The following is a 19,114-nucleotide window of genomic DNA, read 5'->3' as shown; positions in this document are numbered from 1 at the left end:
CCCAACTTGCGTATCGTATCAGTGACACCCTCACCCATATTGCACGATAACACGAAACAAGCTGCCCTTCTTTGCAGTTTTTTGATGTCCTCCGTCAATCCTACTTGGTAAGTGTCGCTACCCTACAGTGCAGTGTCAAAGTACGAATATTAAACACTTCTTCCTAGTTGGAGAAAATAAGTTGGTTCCTTTTGCATTTGATGTGGTCAATGGTGGGCCTTAAGGAACTTCAGTTGATGGACGTTTCCATAGAAACCCCCCTCCCAAAGAAAAAGGGTTTTTACCATTTTTCACACCAAAATCGAGCTGCAGATTCTGAGATAACTATGCTCAGCAAATGGCTGAAATTTTTACAATATATTCCGAAGATAACTATCTCGGAGCAGCAAAGGACTTGGAAGAGTAGTTGAATGGAATGGACAGTGTCTTTAAAGGAGGATATAAGATGAACATCAACAAAAGCAAAACGAGGGTAATGGAAAGTAGTTGAATTATATCGGGTGATGGTGAGGGAATTAGATTAGGAAATGAGACACTTAAAGTAGTAAAAGAGTTTTGCTGTTTGGGGAGCAAAATAACTGATGATGGTCGAAGTAGAGAGGATATAAAACGTAGACTGGCAATGGCAAGGAAACCATTTCTGAAGAAGAAAAATTCGTTAACATCGAGTATAGATTTAAGTGTCAAAGTCATTTCTGAAAGTATTTGTATGGAGCCATGTATGGAAGTGAAAGATGGATGATAAATAGTTTGGACAAGAAGAGAATAGAAGCTTTCGAAATGTGGTGTTACAGAAGAATGCTGAAGATTAGATGGGTAGATCCCATAACTAATGAGGAGGTATTGAATAGAATTGGGGAGAAGAGGAGTTTGTGGCACAACTTGACAAAAAGAAGGGACCGGTTAGTAGGACATGTTCTGAGGCATCAAGGGATCACAAATTTAGCATTTGAGGGCAGCGTGGAGGGTAAAAATCGTAGAGGGAGACCAAGAGATGAATACACTAAGCAGATTCAGAAGGATGTAGGTTGCAGTAGGTACTGGGAGATGATGAAGCTTGCACAGGATAGGGTAGCATGGAGAGCTGTTTGCATCAAACCAGTCTCAGGACTGAAGACCACAACAACAACAACAATCTCATACAAGCATAAAAATTTTGGTGACATCTTTATCTAGTTCCAAGATACAGAGGTTCAGAGTTACCCTGCTTGCACATAAAAAATCCAGTGTGAGGTGGAAATGTAGTTTATAAAGAGATATGACACGGAGAAGTATGTTGTAAAATGTCTCCAATATCGTCAGAATTGTTCAGAGAATCCCATGTCGTAGTACTCAAGCACATGTAAAATTTGTGTGCATGTAAAATCTGGTCTGAAGTGTGAAATTAGTTTTGTATTATTTCAATTTCACATAAGTAAACTATCAAAATTTTACTGACCCATAAAGTTCTTTTCACATGAGTAACCTGCCCTGCTGTAGCAGGGAAAAAGAAGGGAGCCAGTGAAAAAATTCTCCTATCAGAGCACAAAAAAGGCTCTGACTGAAAGGTGGAGTACCAGTTGCCTCATTTGATGTTCCTCAGCATCCACAAAAAATTTAACAAATTTTGGCGTGCGAACGCATTCATACTTTTTTAAGTTGGGAGAGAGGAGGAGACAGTGGCAGTGCGAAATAAATAGAAAAATAATAAATACTGGAGCACAGTTTGTGTGTGTGTGTGTGTGAGAGAGAGAGAGAGAGAGAGAGAGAGAGAGAGAGAGAGAGAGAGAGAGAGTGTGTTTGTGTATGATAGTTGACCGTGACAGAACAGTATTAGGAAAAAGAGTGAAGGAGGCAGTGCCAGAGGGAGAGGAATAAAGAGGAGGAGGAAGCAGAAGTGCATGAGGTCCAATAATAATGAGAGAGAGTCTATGGCTATGACAATGAGGAAGAGAGGTAATGACAGTGAGAAGAGACAGCAGCACTGGGAAGGAAGGAATGAGGTAGTAACAGTATGGGAGAGCAAGAGGAAGACAGTGACAGTGATAGGAGAAAGTAGTACTAGGACAGAACGAAGGAGACTGTGGGTTTGAGAAAGGAGGCAGTGACAGTAACAGATAGAGAGAGATGAGGAGATAATGGAAATGAGTTGGGTTAAATGTGTGAGTGAGAATGGGCAATAGGAGTGGATGTGTATGAGCGACTTAGTGATGGAGAAGCTTCTGTAAAGTTTGGAAGGTAGGAGACGAGGTACTGGCAGAAGTAAAGCTGTGAGTACCGGGCGTGAGTCGTGCTTCGGTGGCTCAGATGGTAGAGCGCTTGCCCGCGAAGGGCAAGGGTCCCGAGTTCGAGTCTCGGTCGGGCACACAGTTTTAATCTGCCAGGAAGTTTCAAATACATGATTTGCACTAATTAAATATGGAACTGCATTCCAATATCAATACTTTTTTGAGAGGTGCATATGGGGCCTGTTGATGGCTTACTGAACTGCTGAAACTGGTAGCAATGATAAAATAAAATAACTTCTAAATCTGCATGGCTGTTTGGCAGATTTCCATGTTAAATAAAATGAATTATAAAATGTTAGCAGCTGTCCTTTCTCAATTAAGTTCCTACTCAGTGTACTGTGATACCAACAAGAATGGGTATGATAAGCTGAATTTTACATTTCAGTTTAAAACCGTGTAGCACCTATCTTAAACCCTTTAGTTTTAAAATTGCACAATCATTAATTGCAATATTTACTTCTCTATGTCAATTTGGGATATAAAATGTAGACTGGCAATGGCAAGGAAAGCGTTTCTGAAGAAGAAAAATTTGTTAACATCGAGTATAGATTTAAATGTCAGGAAGTCCTTTCTGAAAGTATTTGTATGGAGTGTAGCCATGTATGGAACTGAAACGTGGATGATAAATAGTTTAGACAAGAGGAGAATAGAAGCTTTCAAAATGTGGTGCTACACAAGAATGCTGAAGATTAGATGGGTAGATCACATAACTAATGAGGAGGTATTGAACAGAATTGGGGAGAAGAGGAGCTTGTGGCACAACTTGACTAGAAGAAGGGATCGGTTGGTAGGACATGTTCTGAGACATTGAGGGATCACCAATTTAGTATTGGAGGGCAGCGTGGAGGGAGGGTAAAAATCGTAGAGGGAGACCAAGAGATGAGTACACTAAGCAGATTCAGAAGGATGTAGGCTGCAGTAGGTACTGGGAGATGAAGCAGCTTGCACAGGATAGAGTAGTGTGGAGAGCTGCATCAAACCAGTCTCAGGACTGAAGACCACAACAACAACATGTCAATTTGTATGAAATACTTGCATTACGAACCAGAAACTCTGAATGCTGATATAACATAGAGATACCACCTCAAATATTTCCAGGCACTCTGTTCTGTTCACCTACAGGTGCTAAAACATGATCATTATAACTCAAGCTTCTACTTACTATATTACATGGAAAAGTGGCTGAGATAAAAAGTATTCGAAACAAAATTAGGCTGTTACATAGTACTATAGATTCAGCCTGCCCGTACTAATGTGCTGCTTCCTGAGCAGGAAGGTGTGCCGGTCACCAGCATGAATCTGCCTGGAGGATTAGTGCCGAGGTACGGTGTGCCAGCCAGCCTACAGATGGTTTTTAGGGCAGTTTTCCATCTGCCTCGACGAATGCGGGCTGGTTCCCCTTATTCAGCCTCAGTTACACTATGTCGGTGAGTGCTGCGCAAACACTGTCTCAACGCACCCATACACCACTGAGCATACCACTGAGGACTACGGCGAGACAAAGCCTCTCTGTCGTTTCTAGGTCCCTGGTTCAAAACACACTCACTGTAAATTTACAAGCAGGCACTACAAATTATATGAAATATTGTAACATGTATGGGGTATGGGAGGGAGGGAAGGGGAGGGGGAGGGAGAGAGGGGGAGGGGGAGGGGGAGAGAGAGAAAGACTAGTGACAATCTGTAACACATTGAATATTTTTTTTATTGTACAAGTGTAATCAGTGTGGAAGAAAAGCATTAATCAACTGGCTGCAAAAGTCAAACAACTAGGCCTGAATTTTTTAAATATATAAAAAGCTTTTAGTTATAGCATGTACCTTCAAATTTCCATCTTACCCAATTATTAAACTACTACAAGATACAAACAGAACAATTACTCAGTTAAACTATACAGGCAACCAAACAACTGATAAAAGAAATATGACAATTATCTGCAATGGTACATGTACTATCCATTTTTCCCCAATAATCAATTAAATCACATTAAGACAGAATATTATCAAAATATCTCTTTCTTCCAAAAGTTCTTCTGTATTTCACAACTGCATGTAAAATCAATTTGTTTCCAACATTTTTCTCTTTAAAATGCTTTTGTTACACACTGAGCTCAGTCTTCAATCATCACAGGTGAAAAGCCAGCACTTGTCAGCTGCCTATTCAGATGGGAATCCAAAAACTTTTAATGTGCCAGCATCTCTTTTCCGGTCATAAGCTTCCTTATCATCACAAGCAAAGGCCAGCAAATACTGAGATGGGTGCCAGGCAACTGTAAATGTGGCTGCTTCAACTCCAATGTCCACCACTTTATTCCCTGAGCAAACTTCACCTATGTCAATCACCAAATCTTCTGATGCTGAAGCCAGGAGCTGGCCATCATGACTAAAGCTGATTGTGCGCACTGGCCATTCTAATCTGGAATTCAGAGAAATTCCTAAAATGTAACTTCAATTAAATAACACCAACAGCAAATAGAAACAAACAAAACACAAAAGCTATATTTTTTCACCAAGCAGCAGCAGAACACACACATAAAAGGTGGTTGTAATTGGCAAGCTTTTGGAACCAATGGCACCTATTTCAGGTTGAAAATGGGGGTGGGGGTGGGAGGGTGGGGGAGGGAGGGGGGTGGAGTTCTAGGAAAGGGGTAGATTTTGGGAAAGCCACACAGAACCGTGGGTCAGGGGAGACTTACGGTACGGGATGAGAAGGAAATAAATTTATCAAAATTTAAAAGAAGAATAATAATTATTATAATTTTGTCAATAATTGATTGTTTTTGTTGTTATAAAAGCTATATTTTGGAATAACTGTTTCCTCCAACAGACAAAACAAATGATAATTTCAGGATTATGTGGCAAAGTCACCCAGATTCCAGGGTCAAAAGTGTCTCATCTGACCTGAGGATTGTTTCTCTTCGTTACTAGTTGGTGGAACCAATCGTTTCAAAGACTATGTTTTATGTTACAATGACACATGTTACATTGGCATGCAAAGGTTTCTACAATAAAGACAGGGAGAACTCATGTCAATACCAAGGTTAACAGGGTTAGAAGGACAGCTGAGGGGGGGTCTCCCTCTATAATTTTGAGCCCCCCCCCCCCCCCCCCCCTGCTCCCACTTTCTATTATCAAACTGACAATTCTTCAATGCCTCAGGATGTATCCTATCAACCAATCCCCTGTTTTAGTCAGGTTCTACCATAAATTTATTTTTCTCCCCAGTTCAATTCAGTACCTCTTCACTTGTTATTTGATGACCATATGATCATTCTTCTATTGTGCCACTTATGAAAAGTCTATCTTGCTGCTGTTGTCTGAATAATCAATTTCTATACTTCACTTCCACACACAGCTACAGACAATTACTTTCAGAAAGCACTTTCTAACATTTAAATTGAAATTAAATGTTAACAAAAGAAACACTTTTCTTGCTATTGCCATTCTGCATTTTGTATCTTCCCTACATCATCATCAGTTATTCTCTTGCCCAAGTAACACAACTCATCTACTACTTTTAGTGTTTCATTTTCTAATCTAATTCCCTCAGCCTGATTGACTTCGACTACACTCAATCACACTTGTTTTAATTTTATTGATGTTCATCTTTAATCTCTTTTCAAGACTCTATCCATTATGTTCAACTGCTGTTTCAAATCCTTAGCTGCCTCTGATGGAATTACAATGTCATGAGCAATCAGCAAAGTTTTCATTTCTTCTCCCTGAACTTTAGTTCCATTTCCATATTTTTCCTTGGTTTCCGTCACATCTTGTTTGAATAACATAGGGGACAGGCTACAATCCTGTCTCTCTCCCTTCTCAACTACCGCTTTCCTTTCATGACCTCTGACTCCTATTGCTATAGTCAGTGAGCCAATCACTACACCACTTTGCTCGGTATTTCTACTAGGCTTTGTCCTTTTATCTATTTGAACATCTGGTGTTGTCACAATTTTATCTCTTGAAACTACCCATTCATCTTCTACCGCAACCCTTTCTCCAGTTGTAGTCAATCTTTGCCTATGCTCCCTCTGAAATTCTTAACAACTTTTGGTTCTTTCATTTTGCCCAGATCCCATCTCCATAATTTCTTACCTTTTTGCGAATTCTTCACTTTTAGTCTGCAGTTCATTATGAAACAATTGTGCTCCGAGTCCACATCTCTACATGAAATTGACTTAAAGTTTAAAATCTGGTTTTGAAATCTCCTATCTTATTGTTATACAATCAATCTGAAACCCAGGAGTCTTACAAGTAAACAACCTTTCTTCATGATTCTTAAACAAAATGCTTCATCATCTATGGAGCTAGTTGCCATATAGACTTGTACTAATGTGGTGGGCATTGGCTTCAATAATTTCAGTATGCTGTTCATAGTAGCTTGCCCATGTTCTTATTTGTTATTAGGCCTACTACTGCATTATCTCTTATCTGATTTTGTGTTGGTAACCCTGTACAGACCTAATAAAAGGTCCTGTTTTCTTGTCACCACACTTCAACTATATCTAACTTCAAATTATCAATTTAACTTTTTACATTTTCTCACCTATGTATCTGATTATGGGGTTTAACATTCCACTTTCTGATTCACAGAATGCCAGTCTTGTCTTCTCTGATGACACTCCCTCCTGAGTAGTCCCCTTGTCCGGAGTTCTAAATGGGTGATTATTTTACCTCCAGACTATTTTACTGAAGAGGATGTCATCTTCATTACACCATATAGAAGAGCTGCAGGTCTACAGGGGCAGGGTGGGGTGGGGTGGGGGGGGGGGGGGGGGGGGGGGGATGCTGCAGTTTCCCCTTGCTTTCAGCTGTTTGCAGTACCAGCACAATAAAACTCTGTTGGCCAGTGTTACAAGGCCACAAGGCCAGGTCGGTCAATCATTCAGACTGTTGCTCCCACAACTACTGAAAATGTTGCTGCCCCTCTTCCAAAACTAGAGGTTAGTTTTAAAAGTAATCCTCAAGGCCTCGGCTATAACAAGGGAAAATTAAATTAGTGGATCTCTTGTTCCTTTGAATCTTTCTTTATATGTCAAGTTAATACAGATTTTCAAAACAAGACATTGTACAGTAAACGTAATTTACAACAGTAACATTTTTTTTCTGAACACAGAACATATACACTCCTCTGAAAATTGGTTAAATTCTTCCAGTTGGCATTTTAGAATGTTCAACACCAACAAGCCTGTGAAGAGTGGACAAATATCATCTTGTCTTGATTACACAAATTTTACACTTCACTATTACCGATCTCCCCATGACCATGGACCTTGGCGTTGGTGAGGAGACTTGTACCATAACAGAGGGGTATCTGTTGAGAGGCCAGACAAACGTGTGGTTCCTGAAGAGGGGCAGCAGCCTTTTCAGTAGTTGCAGGAGCAACAGTCTGGATGACTGACTGATCTGGTCTTGTAACACTAACCAAAACAGCCTTGCTGTGCTGGAACTGCGAACGGCTGAAAGCAAGGGGAAACTACAGCTGTAATTTTTCCCGAGGGCATGCAGCTTTACTGTATAGTTAAATGATGATGGCATCCTCTTGGGTAAAATATTCCGGAGGTAAAATAGTCCCCCCATTCGGATCTCCAAGCGGGGACTACTCAAGAGGACGTCGTTATCAGGAGAAAGAAAACTGGCGTTCTACGGATTGGAGCGTGGAATGTCAGATCCCTTAATCGGGCAGGTAGGTTAGAAAATTTAAAAAGGGAAATGGATAGGTTAAAGTTAGATATAGTGGGAATTAGTGAAGTTCGGTGGCAGGAGGAACAAGACTTTTGGTCAGGTGAATACAGGGTTATAAATACAAAATCAAATAGGGTTAATGCAGGAGTAGGTTTAATAATGAATAAAAAAATAGGAGTGCAGGTAAGCTACTACAAACAGCATAGTGAATGCATTATTGTGGCCAAGATAGACACAAAGCCCATGCCCACTACAGTAGTACAAGTTTATATGCCAACTAGCTCTGCAGATGATGAAGAAATTGATGAAATGTATGACGAGATAAAAGAAATTATTCAGGTAGTGAAGGGAGACGAAAATTTAATAGTCATGGGTGACTAGAATTCGAGAGTAGGAAAAGGGAGAGAAGGAAACATAGTAGGGGATATAATATGGATTGGGGGTAAGAAATGAAAGAGGAAGCCGTCTGGTAGAATTTTGCACAGAGCATAACTTAATCATAGCTAACACTTGGTTCAAGAATCAAAAAAGAAGATTGTATACATGGAATAATCCTGGAGATACTAGAAGGTATCAGATAGATTATATAATGGTAGGACAGAGATTTAGGAACCAGGTTTTAAATTGTAAGACATTTCCAGGGGCAGGTGTGGACTATTGGTTATGAACTGTAGATTAAAACTGAAGAAACTGCAAAAAGGTGAGAATTTAAGGAGATGGGATCTGGATAAACTGAAAGAACCAGAGGTTCTACAGAGTTTCAGGGAGAGCATAAGGGAACAACTGACAGGAATGGGGGAAAGAAATACAGTAGAAGAAGAATGGGTATCTCTGAGGGATGAAGTAGTGAAGGCAGCAGAGGATCAGGTAGGTAAAAAGATGAGGGCTAGTAGAAATCCTTGGGTAACAGAAGAAATATTAACTTTAATTCATTAAAGGAGAAAATATAAAAATGCAGTAAAAGAAGCAGGCAAAAAGGAATACATACGTCTCAAAAATGAGATCAACAGGAAGTGCAAAATGGCTAAGCAGGGATGGCTAGAGGACAAATGTAAGGATGTAGAGGCTTGTCTCACTAGGGGTAAGATAGATACTGCCTACAGGAAAATTAAAGAGACCTTTGGAGAGAAGAGAACCACTTGTATGAATATCAAGAGCTCAGATGGAAACCCAGTTCTAAGCAAAGAAGGGAAAGCAGAAAGGTCGAAGGAGTATATAGAGGGTCTATATAAAGGCGATGTACTTGAGGACATTATTATGGAAATGGAAGAGGATGTAGATGAAGATGAAATGGGAGATACGATACTGCGTGAAGAGTTTGACAGAGCACTGAAAGACCTGTTGAAACAAGGCCCCGGGAATAGACAACATTTCATTGGAACTACTGATGGCCTTGGGAGAGCCAGTCCTGAGAAAACTCCACCATCTGGTGAGCAAGATGTATGATACAGGCAAAATATCCTCAGACTTCAAAAACAATACAATAATTCCAATCCCAAAGAAAGCAGGTGTTGACAGATGTGAAAATTACCGAACTATCAGTTTAATAAGTCACAGCTGCAAAATACTAATGTGAATTCTTTATAGACGAATGGAAAAACTGATAGAAGCCAACCTCGGGGAAGGTCAGTTTGGATTGCGTAGAAATGTCGGAACACGTGAGGCAATACTGACCCTACGACTCATCTTAGGAAATAGATTAAGGAAAGGCAAACCTATGTTTCTAGCATTTGTAGACTTAGAGAAAGCTTTTGGCAATGTTGACTGGAATATTCTCTTTCAAATTCTAAAGGTGGCAGGTGTATAATACAGGGAGCGAAAGGCTATTTACAATTTGTACAGAAACCAGATGGCATTTATAAGAGTCGAGGGGCGTGAAAGGGAAGCAGTGGTTGGGAAGGGAGTGAGACAGGGTTGTAGCCTCTCCCCAATGTTATTCAATCTGTATATTGAGCAAGCAGTAAAGGAAACAAACGAAAAATTCTGAGTAGGTATTAAAATCCATGGAGAAGAAATAAAAACTTTGAGGTTCGCTGATGACATTGTAATTCTGTTAGAGACAGCAAAGGACGTGGAAGAGCAGCTGAATGGAATAGACAATGTCTTGAAAGGAGGATATAAGATGAACATCGACAAAAGCGAAACAAGGATAATGGAATGTAGTCGAATTAAGTCGAGTGATGCTGAGGGAATTAGATTAGGAAATGATACACTTAAAGTAGTAAAAGAGTTTTGCTGTTTGGGGAGCAAAATAACTGATGATGGTCGAAGTAGAGAGGATATAAAACTTAGACTGGCAATGGCAAGGAAACCATTTCTGAAGAAGAGAAATTTGTAAACATCGAGTATAGATTTCAGTGTCAGGAAGTCGTTTCTGAAAGTATTTGTACGGAGTGTAGCCATGTATGGAAGTGAAACATGGATGATAAATAGTTTGGACAAGAAGAGAATAGAAGCTTTCGAAATGTGGTGCTACAGATGAATGCTGAAGATTAGATGAGTAGATCACATAACTAATGAGGAGGTATTGAATAGAATTGGGGAGAAGAGGAGTTTGTGGCACAACGTGACAAGAAGAAGGGACCGGTTGGTAGGACATGTTCTGAGGCACCATGGGATCACAAATTTAGCATTGGAGGGCAGCGTGGAGGGTAAAATTTGCAGAGGGAGACCAAGAGATGAATACACTAAGCAGATTCAGAAGGATGTATGTGCAGTAAGTACTGGGAGATGAAGATGCTTGCACAGGATAGAGTAGCATGGAGAGCTGCATCAAACAAGTCTCAGGACTGAAGACCACAACAACAACAACAACAACACTACCGATTTCGGCTATTGCCATATTCAGATCTGTTACAAGCAAAAACAGGATATAACCAACTAAGTTCAGTTTGCTGACGCTAAATCTATAAAAGGCCTGGTGCTAGATAAGAAAAGTAAAAAGTGTTTACGTGATTAACAGCCATGCATGCCATAAAATTTTCTGATGTAGTATCAACTTCAAACAAAGCTTGTAGGTACATTGTAAGTGTCAGTGATGAACAGAATGCATCTAGTAATTTACACAAAGACGCTGAGGCCAGCATAGGGCACCATAGCAAGGGTACATGATTAATCAGTATCGTAAATGTAATGGTTAAAATGCAGTATGCATAGTCATAAACTAAAACTACTTCACATGGGAAAACGAGCATCTGACAATAAAACATGTACTGACATACCATACTAGGAATTACATCCGTACTCAGAACCCACATAAAAAGTGCAAATACTAATCATGTGAAGCTCCTAGCCTGGCAAAGTAAAACATACAATTGTGAAAAAGCCAGTATAAAAAGTATAGGATTAAAATCACATCCATGAAACTACATCTTCCAGTGTGACAAAACAATAACCATAACTGTAATTGTAAGGTAATTAATGAAACAGTAACTATTAATTAAAAAAATCGATAGGTGATAATACATCCAGAATGGGACCTCAATCGCAACACGTCGTGACTTCTCTGTGTGACATTTTTGTTTTCCTATGGTGGAACTTGTGGAGAGAGGACCACTCTCCCTGCCACCGGCGGCTGGTGCACATGACCACATGCTAAGCTGCTGGGGTGATCGATGCTGCTCAGACTAGTAAGTTTCTGAATACGTCAAAATAAGCATTTAGGTTAAACTCATTCTGTCCATTCAGCAGTAATTCTGGTTGCCATTATCTGTGTACATAAATCTCCATTTCGTCGAGTAGGTTCGGTAACTTCCTCTTTGGCACCACATGCAATTCTTTCATATTATCCTCTATGTTTCCTGCCAAATGTTTTTCTCTGTCCAAATGTGTACCGAAAGTGCTCTTATTTTTGTTATACGTATGCTCTCTAAAATAAGTCATGAAATTCTTTCCTGTCGGACCTACATAAAACTTGTCATGGTCTTGGCATTTTATCTTATAGACACCAGATTCCAAATATTTGTTGCTGTTGTTAGCAGCTTTGTGGCATAGCCTACAACCATTTGTACTTTTCGTTTGAAATCACAATTCTGTTGGAAAATGCACCACTCCATGACACAGCAACAAACTTCTTGCTCTTTGGTTCTGCTGTCTCCTTCTTGTCATGTATTTTTGACTTTAGTTTATTATAAGAGTTTCATTACATCATGGTCCTTATTTGCGTTTGGCTCTGCTACTTGTCTGATCATCCTTAATTCTTCCACCTCGTTCTTAGGGGTGAGTGGCAGTTTTAGCATCCTGTAGATCATGGCTCTGAAGTCAGCCCATTTATGCTCCTCAGGGTGACACGATTTCACATTTATAATCGTGTCAGTAGCTGTCGTCTTCCTAAATATGCTAATATTATGCTGTCCATCTCTTTTAATTAACCTAAGATCCAAAAAACTTATTCTTACTTCTTCTTCTGGTTCCACTGTGAAAATTTTTTCATGCATCCCACCAATTCTTCCTGCTACCTCACATATTTCATTTTTATCATCTTTGTACAGTAGTATAATGTCTACATAAAGTTTGTAATAAACATTTTTTTGCAGATAGTGTTAACTAAATATATGTCACAATTAAATTTTATTACAATGAAACAATAAACCATTTAAATAGGCAACAGCCATAAGATCAGTTGTAGAGTAATGTGAATTATCTCATTTTCAAAACTTCATATCTTTTTTCACAGTCAGATATCAATGTTGAAATTTTTACAGTACGTTGTTATCATATAGGTGTACAAACTGTGCAAAAATCATATTTTTATATTCAGTCCCACCTGAGATAACTAACTCCAAACTCTACAAAAAATGAAAATTTTCAAATTTCAAAAATTCATAAAAAACTAAGGAAATATTTGTAAGTGTTCTTGCTCTATATGAGGCTAGTAATGTATGATATCTAACTATAGGAAAAAAAGTAGACTCTCATAAATCACTCCTTGTTTCTTATTTTTTGGGCCTAAAAAATGGATTTTTGAAAATTTGGATTTCAAACTTTGGAGGTCATTTTAACAGGTTGTTTTTGAATTTAGGGTATTTTGTGTAATAGACAATGGTGTAAAGGACACTTTTCTAAAAACAATCATGTCAATTGCAATGTTGTAACTTAACCCAGTGCAGAGATATTCATATTTTTGCTAATGTCTCTAACCTGAAACATCGTCGTGTTCTTACAAACGAAAATGGCTGCCATTCAGTAAAAGGGAAGGTAAATTAAACTTCTCAATTATAGCGTAATCACATAAAAAAAAAAAAAAAAAAAAAAAAAAAAAAAAATTAAAAGTGGTAAAGCAACCAAATTAATTTTTATTGGACCACTTCATTTGGATTGACCCTAAAGGTATATACTATTTTTTCTACAATGTTTATACTATACACTATATAGCTACCAAATTTCACATAGTTTGATTGGTAAATAAAAAACTGCTAATTTATTTTCAATGTGTTAGCAATATTGCATTGTTGAAAACGATACCAGAGATGAACAAGGGGGAGGAAGGGAAACTGGCATGTTCTTGTGATTTGTTCCTAGTAGCTTAATGCCTGTAACAAAAATACACGAGTGCAGGGATGCCACTAATTTTACTATTTTGTTATATGCAATAAAGCAAGAACGTATACGTTTGAAGTACAAGTACTTTTGTTAATCCCACACTACCTAGTTCAGTTCTTCATATTGGAGAAAGAGACAATTGTAAGAACACAGAGAATTAAATCAGTTACAATAACTTCTCAAAAAATTAGAATCATTGGTCTAGGATACAGGTAATGTGTGTCATTATTGAACTGAACATGTAACTATCTCATTTTGCAAAAGGGAAGGTAAATATTCAATGTAAGGTGCTGGCAATTAATGTAACTGTTCTGCCTCAGGTTCACCTGTGATTTGTTTTTATTTTCTTTATTGTAAATCTGATTCATAACACGTTTTCATGGAAGAGGTCATTGTCAAAGTGCTCACATCAGGGCTAGTGAGTGGCATGTGAATGCATCCATTCAAAATGAGACGAAGGAAGATAGATTTGGGATTAACATCTGATTGACAATGAGGTCATTAGACGCAGAGCCCAAGTACAGACTGAGGAATGATGCTGAAGGAAATAAAAATCAGTGAGTATGACCCCACGAGGAATGATCAAGTGTATAGCCTCACTCTATCAGGAGAAGGGGGGTGAGGGGAAGAGTGGAGTGAAGCAGATAGACAGAAGTTATTGAATCACTATTAACTGAGCATGATGCCGATTTTGTGTGTGTGTGTGTGTGTGTGTGTGTGTGTGTGTGTGTGTGTGTGTGTGGAGGGGGGGTTGGTTGGGTGGAGAAGGGACCAAACTACGTGGTCATCAGTCCCTCCGACCTTGGATTAACTAAAACCGATTAAATCCCACTTTAGAAGAGGGAACCACAATGTCCATAAAATGATAAACTATTGACAGGGAAGGATGGAAAAGGGTGGAAGAAGAGGTGAGGGAAAGGAAGTGATCTAATGACAGGGGCATGAAGGAAGAAGCAAAGGAGACAAGAGAGATGCTCAAGACATAACAGACCCCATAAGGAAAGGACTGGGAAGGCAGAGGGCTGGGGTGAACCACCAAGCCCAGTTGAAGCCAATCCAGTCGGGACGAAGGGGGGAGCAAGAGGGCCTGCCATGCCCTCCACTCACCGATAAGGTGGGAGGTCCCTCCCTTAAACAAAACGATAAAAACCCCTATCACGAATAAAATGTAAAATGAGATCCGCTGCTGAGGCATTGTCAGCCAACACCAGGGGTAGCGAGTCTGGAAAGCTAAAAGTCCGTGGCAGGACGGCTAAGTTGGGGCAGTCCAATAAGTTGTGAGCCACAGTCAGCATCGATCCACAATGACAGAGAGGGGGGGGGGGGGGGTCCTCATGACGGAGGAGATAACCAGAGTCAGCAATCTATGGCTGATGCGGAGCCAGCATAGAACGACAGAGGCCTTACGAGAGGCCCATAAGGAGGACCGCCACAGAGTTGTAGAATCCTTAGTTGCCCTGAGCTTGTTCGGCGAAGAAAGAGGGTGCCATTCTGCATCCCAAAGGCCCAAAACCTGACGACCTAATGCTGAGTGAAGGTCTATTTCTGGAATGCCAATAGCAAGAGATGACCTGGTAGTAGCTAATTTAGCCAGTCGATTGGCAAGTTCACTGCCAGGAACGCCAAACTGACCTGAGGTCCAAATGAAAACCACCAAGCATCCACGATGAGCAAGAAGAGAAAGGGAGTCCTGGATAGCGATGACCAATGGGTGGCAAGGGAAGCACTGGCCGATAGCGTGCAAACCGCTCAATGAGTCACTACAGATAGTGAAGGATAGTCCTGAGCAGGAGCAGATATGGTCCAGTGCGTGCAAGATGGCTACCAATTCTGCAGTAAAAACACTACAGCTATCTACCTATACGTCGCGCATAGGTGTAAGCAAAACCAGTGCGGCCAGCAACCATGGAGCCATCAGTATAGATCACTTCTCAACCCTGAAAAGAACTGAGGAGACAGTAGAACTGGTCGTGAAGAGCCATTGGAGGAACAGAATCCTTTGAATCGATTGAGAGATCGAGACAGAGCTGTGGCCGAGAGATGCACCACGGAGGGGTACATGCGTGAGTGGAGAAAAGAGGCAGTTAAGGGAATTGCTGGAGCTCAGAAAAGAGTGACCGAATGTGGACAGCCATGGTAAGCCCATGTCGTGGCTGCCGCTGCGGCAGGGTGGTCTCTGTGTCTGGATAAAGGAGACCACAATTAGGGTGCTTTGGGGTGCAGTGAATGCAGAGCACGTAAGATATCAGCTGTTGTTGGCGCAAAACCCGCAGTGGTGGAATCCCCGCCTCTACGAGAAAGCTAAGTATGGGGTTAGTCCGGAAGGCACCAGTTGCAAGTCGGACCCCACAATGGTGGATGGGGTCTAGTATCTGCAACGTCGAAGGCAACGCCCATAGACAGGACATCCGTAGTCTAAACGAGACTGGACCAATGCTTGATACAATCGCAGGAGAACAGAGCGGTCTGCACCCCAGGAGGTATTGCACAGACACCTAAGAACATTGAGATGGGACTAGCACATCCTCTTCAGCTGGCGAAGATGAGGGAGCCATGTCAACTGGGCATCGAAGACCAGACCCATGAAGTGATGGCTGTCCACCACCTAGAGGGGCTGGCCATCGAGGAACAGTGCCGAATGGGGATGGACTGTACGGCGATGGCAGAAATGCATGACACACTTCTTGGCCGCCGAAAACTGAAAGCCACGGGAGAGAGCCCATGAGTGCGCCCGGCAGATTGCCCTCTGTAGACGGCGTTCTGCAGCGCCCATTACAAAGGAAGCGACGCAAATACAAAAACCATCAGCATACAAAGAGGGGGGACACTTTCGGCCCAACAGCTGTCACCAGACCATTAATGGCTATGAGAAAGAGAGGGACGCTCAGCACGGAACCCTATGGAACCCAATTTTCTTGTCGATGGGGAGTGCTGTAGGAGGAGCCAACTTGGACCCGAAAAGAGCAACAACAAAAAAAGTTACAGATAAAAATGGGCAGAGTGCTACGAAGGCCCGATTCATGAAGGGTGGTGAGGATGTGGTGGTGCCAGGCAGTGCCATAGGCTTTATGCAGATCAAAGAACATTGCAAGGAGGTGTTGCCGATGCGCAAAAGCCAACCGGATAGCAGACTCCAGGTGGACCAAGTTATCCACTGTAGAGCGGCCACAGTGAAAACCACTTTGTGTCGATGACTAATGGTCGCAGGGTTCAAGGATCCAAAACAGCCACCGACTCATGATGCGTCCAATGAGCTTACAGAGGGCTAATTGGATGGTAGCTATCCCACTGAAGAGGTGGCTTCCCTGGCTTCAACACCGGAACAACAATGCTTTCCTGCCACTGGGTAGGAAAGACTCCCTCACTCCACAGACAGTTGAAGAAGGTCAGTATACGATGGTGGCCAGCCACCGGTAAGTGCTGGAGCATTTGGTTATGTATCTGATATGGTCCAGGAGCCGTGTGGGGACAAAGGGTGAGGGTGCTGGCGAATTCCAACTTGCTGAATGGGGCATTATATGGCTCTGAGTAGTGAGAAACAAAAGACGAAGGCAGGCATCCTGAGCGCTCTTTCAGGAGAAGGAACGTGGACGGATACTGAGCCGATGCCGAAGCTTGAGCAAAGTGTTGAGCAAAATTTTCTGCTACAAAGTCCGGATTGGTAAGGACAACACCATGCACAGAAATTCTTGCAACACCAGTGGGAGGACGGTGACCAAAAATCCGCCTGAGTTTCGTCCAGACTTGTGAAGAGGGTGTGTGTGGTCCTATGGCAGCTACATATCATTCCCAGCAAATCCGTTTCTGAAATTTGATTAGGTAGTGCGCCGGGTGCGGAGTCGTTTACAGACCAGAAGAAGAGCAGTAGAAGGGTGCCACTTGAAGTGTTGAAGAGCAAGGCGGCGGTCTTTTATGGCTGCAGCACTTTCCGGAGTCCACCAAGGGACCATCTTCCAGCGGGGGGACTCTGAGGAAGAAGGGATTGCTGAAACTGCCGCTGAAAGGATGGCGGCAGTCAAAGCCTGTGTAGATTCATCAACACTGCCGTGTGGCAATACAAAGGGGGGGGGGGGGGGATGGGAGCAGAGGAGAAGGCACCCCAATCAGCCTTAGATATGGCCCACCTGGGAGGGTGACGGAGCGAGAGACACTGAATGAAGGTCAAAACAATCGGGTAATGGTCACTGTCACATAAGTCATCGTGGACACCACACTGAATGGAGGGAAGAAGGCCGGGACTGCAGATGGAGAGGTCAATGGTAGACAAAGCGCTGTGTGCCACACTAAAGTGTGTGGGAGCGCCTGTGGTTAGTAAACAGAGGTCAAGCCCTGCCAGAAGAGATTCAACTGCCCTGCACAGTGCAGTAGTCGTATGACTACCCCAGAAAGGGTTGTGGGCATTAAAGTCTCCTAGTAGCAGGAAGGGAGGAGGGAGTTGTTGAAGAAGGGTGGTTAGGGCAAGGGATGTGGGCAGTCTGTCAGGTGGAAGGTATAGATTACAGATTGTGATTGGAGTGGCCAGATGGACCCTGACAGCAATGGCTTCCAGAGTGGTATGGAGGGGAACCCATTTACTAACAATGTCCTTTCGGACCAAGGTGCAACACCACCAGAAGCCCGCAAGGGGCCAATTCGGTTCGGACAGAAAGCGTGGAGCCCATGAAGGGCAGGTGAGTAAGAATTGACAAAATGGGTCTCCTGGAGCACAATACAAGTGGCAGAGTAGAAGGAAAGAAGGGGTTGCAACTCTGGAAGGTGACGCAAATATCCATTACAAATATACTGGAGGATTCTCAAGCTGGAGTCCAAATGGGAAGCGAATGGACCAGAGTCGGTCACACTGCTGAGTTGCCACCCGTCACCGATACAGATGGGGTAATATCCATATAGGTGGGGTCAGACTCTATTAGTTCATTAACTGGAGGAGGGGAAGGCTCCACCTGAGGGGGTACCAGAGGGGCCTTGCCCTTGTTCTTGTGTCTCTGCTTCTTCTCTTGGGAAGGAAGAGAAGGGCAGACTTCAGCGAAGGCGGGCACGGAATTACACCGGGCAATCTTGGCACCCACCGGCCGCGGATCATGCTGCCGATTTGGAGCAGCAGATCGCCTTTCAGGGGGTTGCCGGGAAGAGGAGTCCCAGGAGGGAGCTCCAGTACCGGCGGACAGCGAAGGAGGGGAGCACTTCTCCAGCGGGGGTGGGGGAGCAGCACCCGAAGGGGTGGGTATGGGTGTTGACAGGGAGGGGTAGTTGGAGAGGGAGGAGGAGGCAGAAGGCATGGGGCAAATGGGGTGGGGCTGGGAAGAGGGGCGGGTAGGAGGAGGAATGGACGTAACTGAAGCAAAAGTAGAAGTCATAGACACAGGATGGAGCTGGTCATACTTTTGACAAGCCTCAGTGTAGGTGAGCCAATCTAAGGTTTTGTACTCTTGAATTCTCCTTTCTTTCACAAACACCGGGCATGCAGGCGAGTGTGGAGAATGCTGTCCATGACAATTTACACACACTGGTGGGGGAGCACAAGCATTCCCCTCATGGAGGGGGTGCCCACAGTCAGGGCAAGAGCATAGGGAAGCAGATGCCGGAATCCCGCATTGTTGTTCTACACAGAGTCCTATGGGAGGAGAT

The 19,114-nt window shown here is 42.4% G+C and overlaps 1 protein-coding gene across 1 annotated transcript in view; it reads right to left on the bottom strand.

Annotated features, from left to right (window-relative positions):
- Window positions 1-3,948: 3,948 nt before the first annotated feature.
- The window catches only part of LOC124619482 (THO complex subunit 3), a 54,986-nt gene continuing 39,820 nt past the window's right edge, over window positions 3,949-19,114 (bottom strand). The window contains exon 5 of the mRNA XM_047145896.1: window positions 3,949-4,679. Coding sequence (XP_047001852.1) covers window positions 4,421-4,679 — 259 coding nt within the window. The 3' untranslated portion in view covers window positions 3,949-4,420. The remainder of the gene's footprint in view (window positions 4,680-19,114) is intronic.

Source organism: Schistocerca americana, chromosome 6 (genome assembly GCF_021461395.2).
Source record: "Schistocerca americana isolate TAMUIC-IGC-003095 chromosome 6, iqSchAmer2.1, whole genome shotgun sequence".
Lineage (NCBI taxonomy): Eukaryota > Metazoa > Arthropoda > Insecta > Orthoptera > Acrididae > Schistocerca > Schistocerca americana.
Note: the sequence above shows the minus strand (reverse complement) of the source record. Positions and strands in the feature narration are given on the sequence as shown.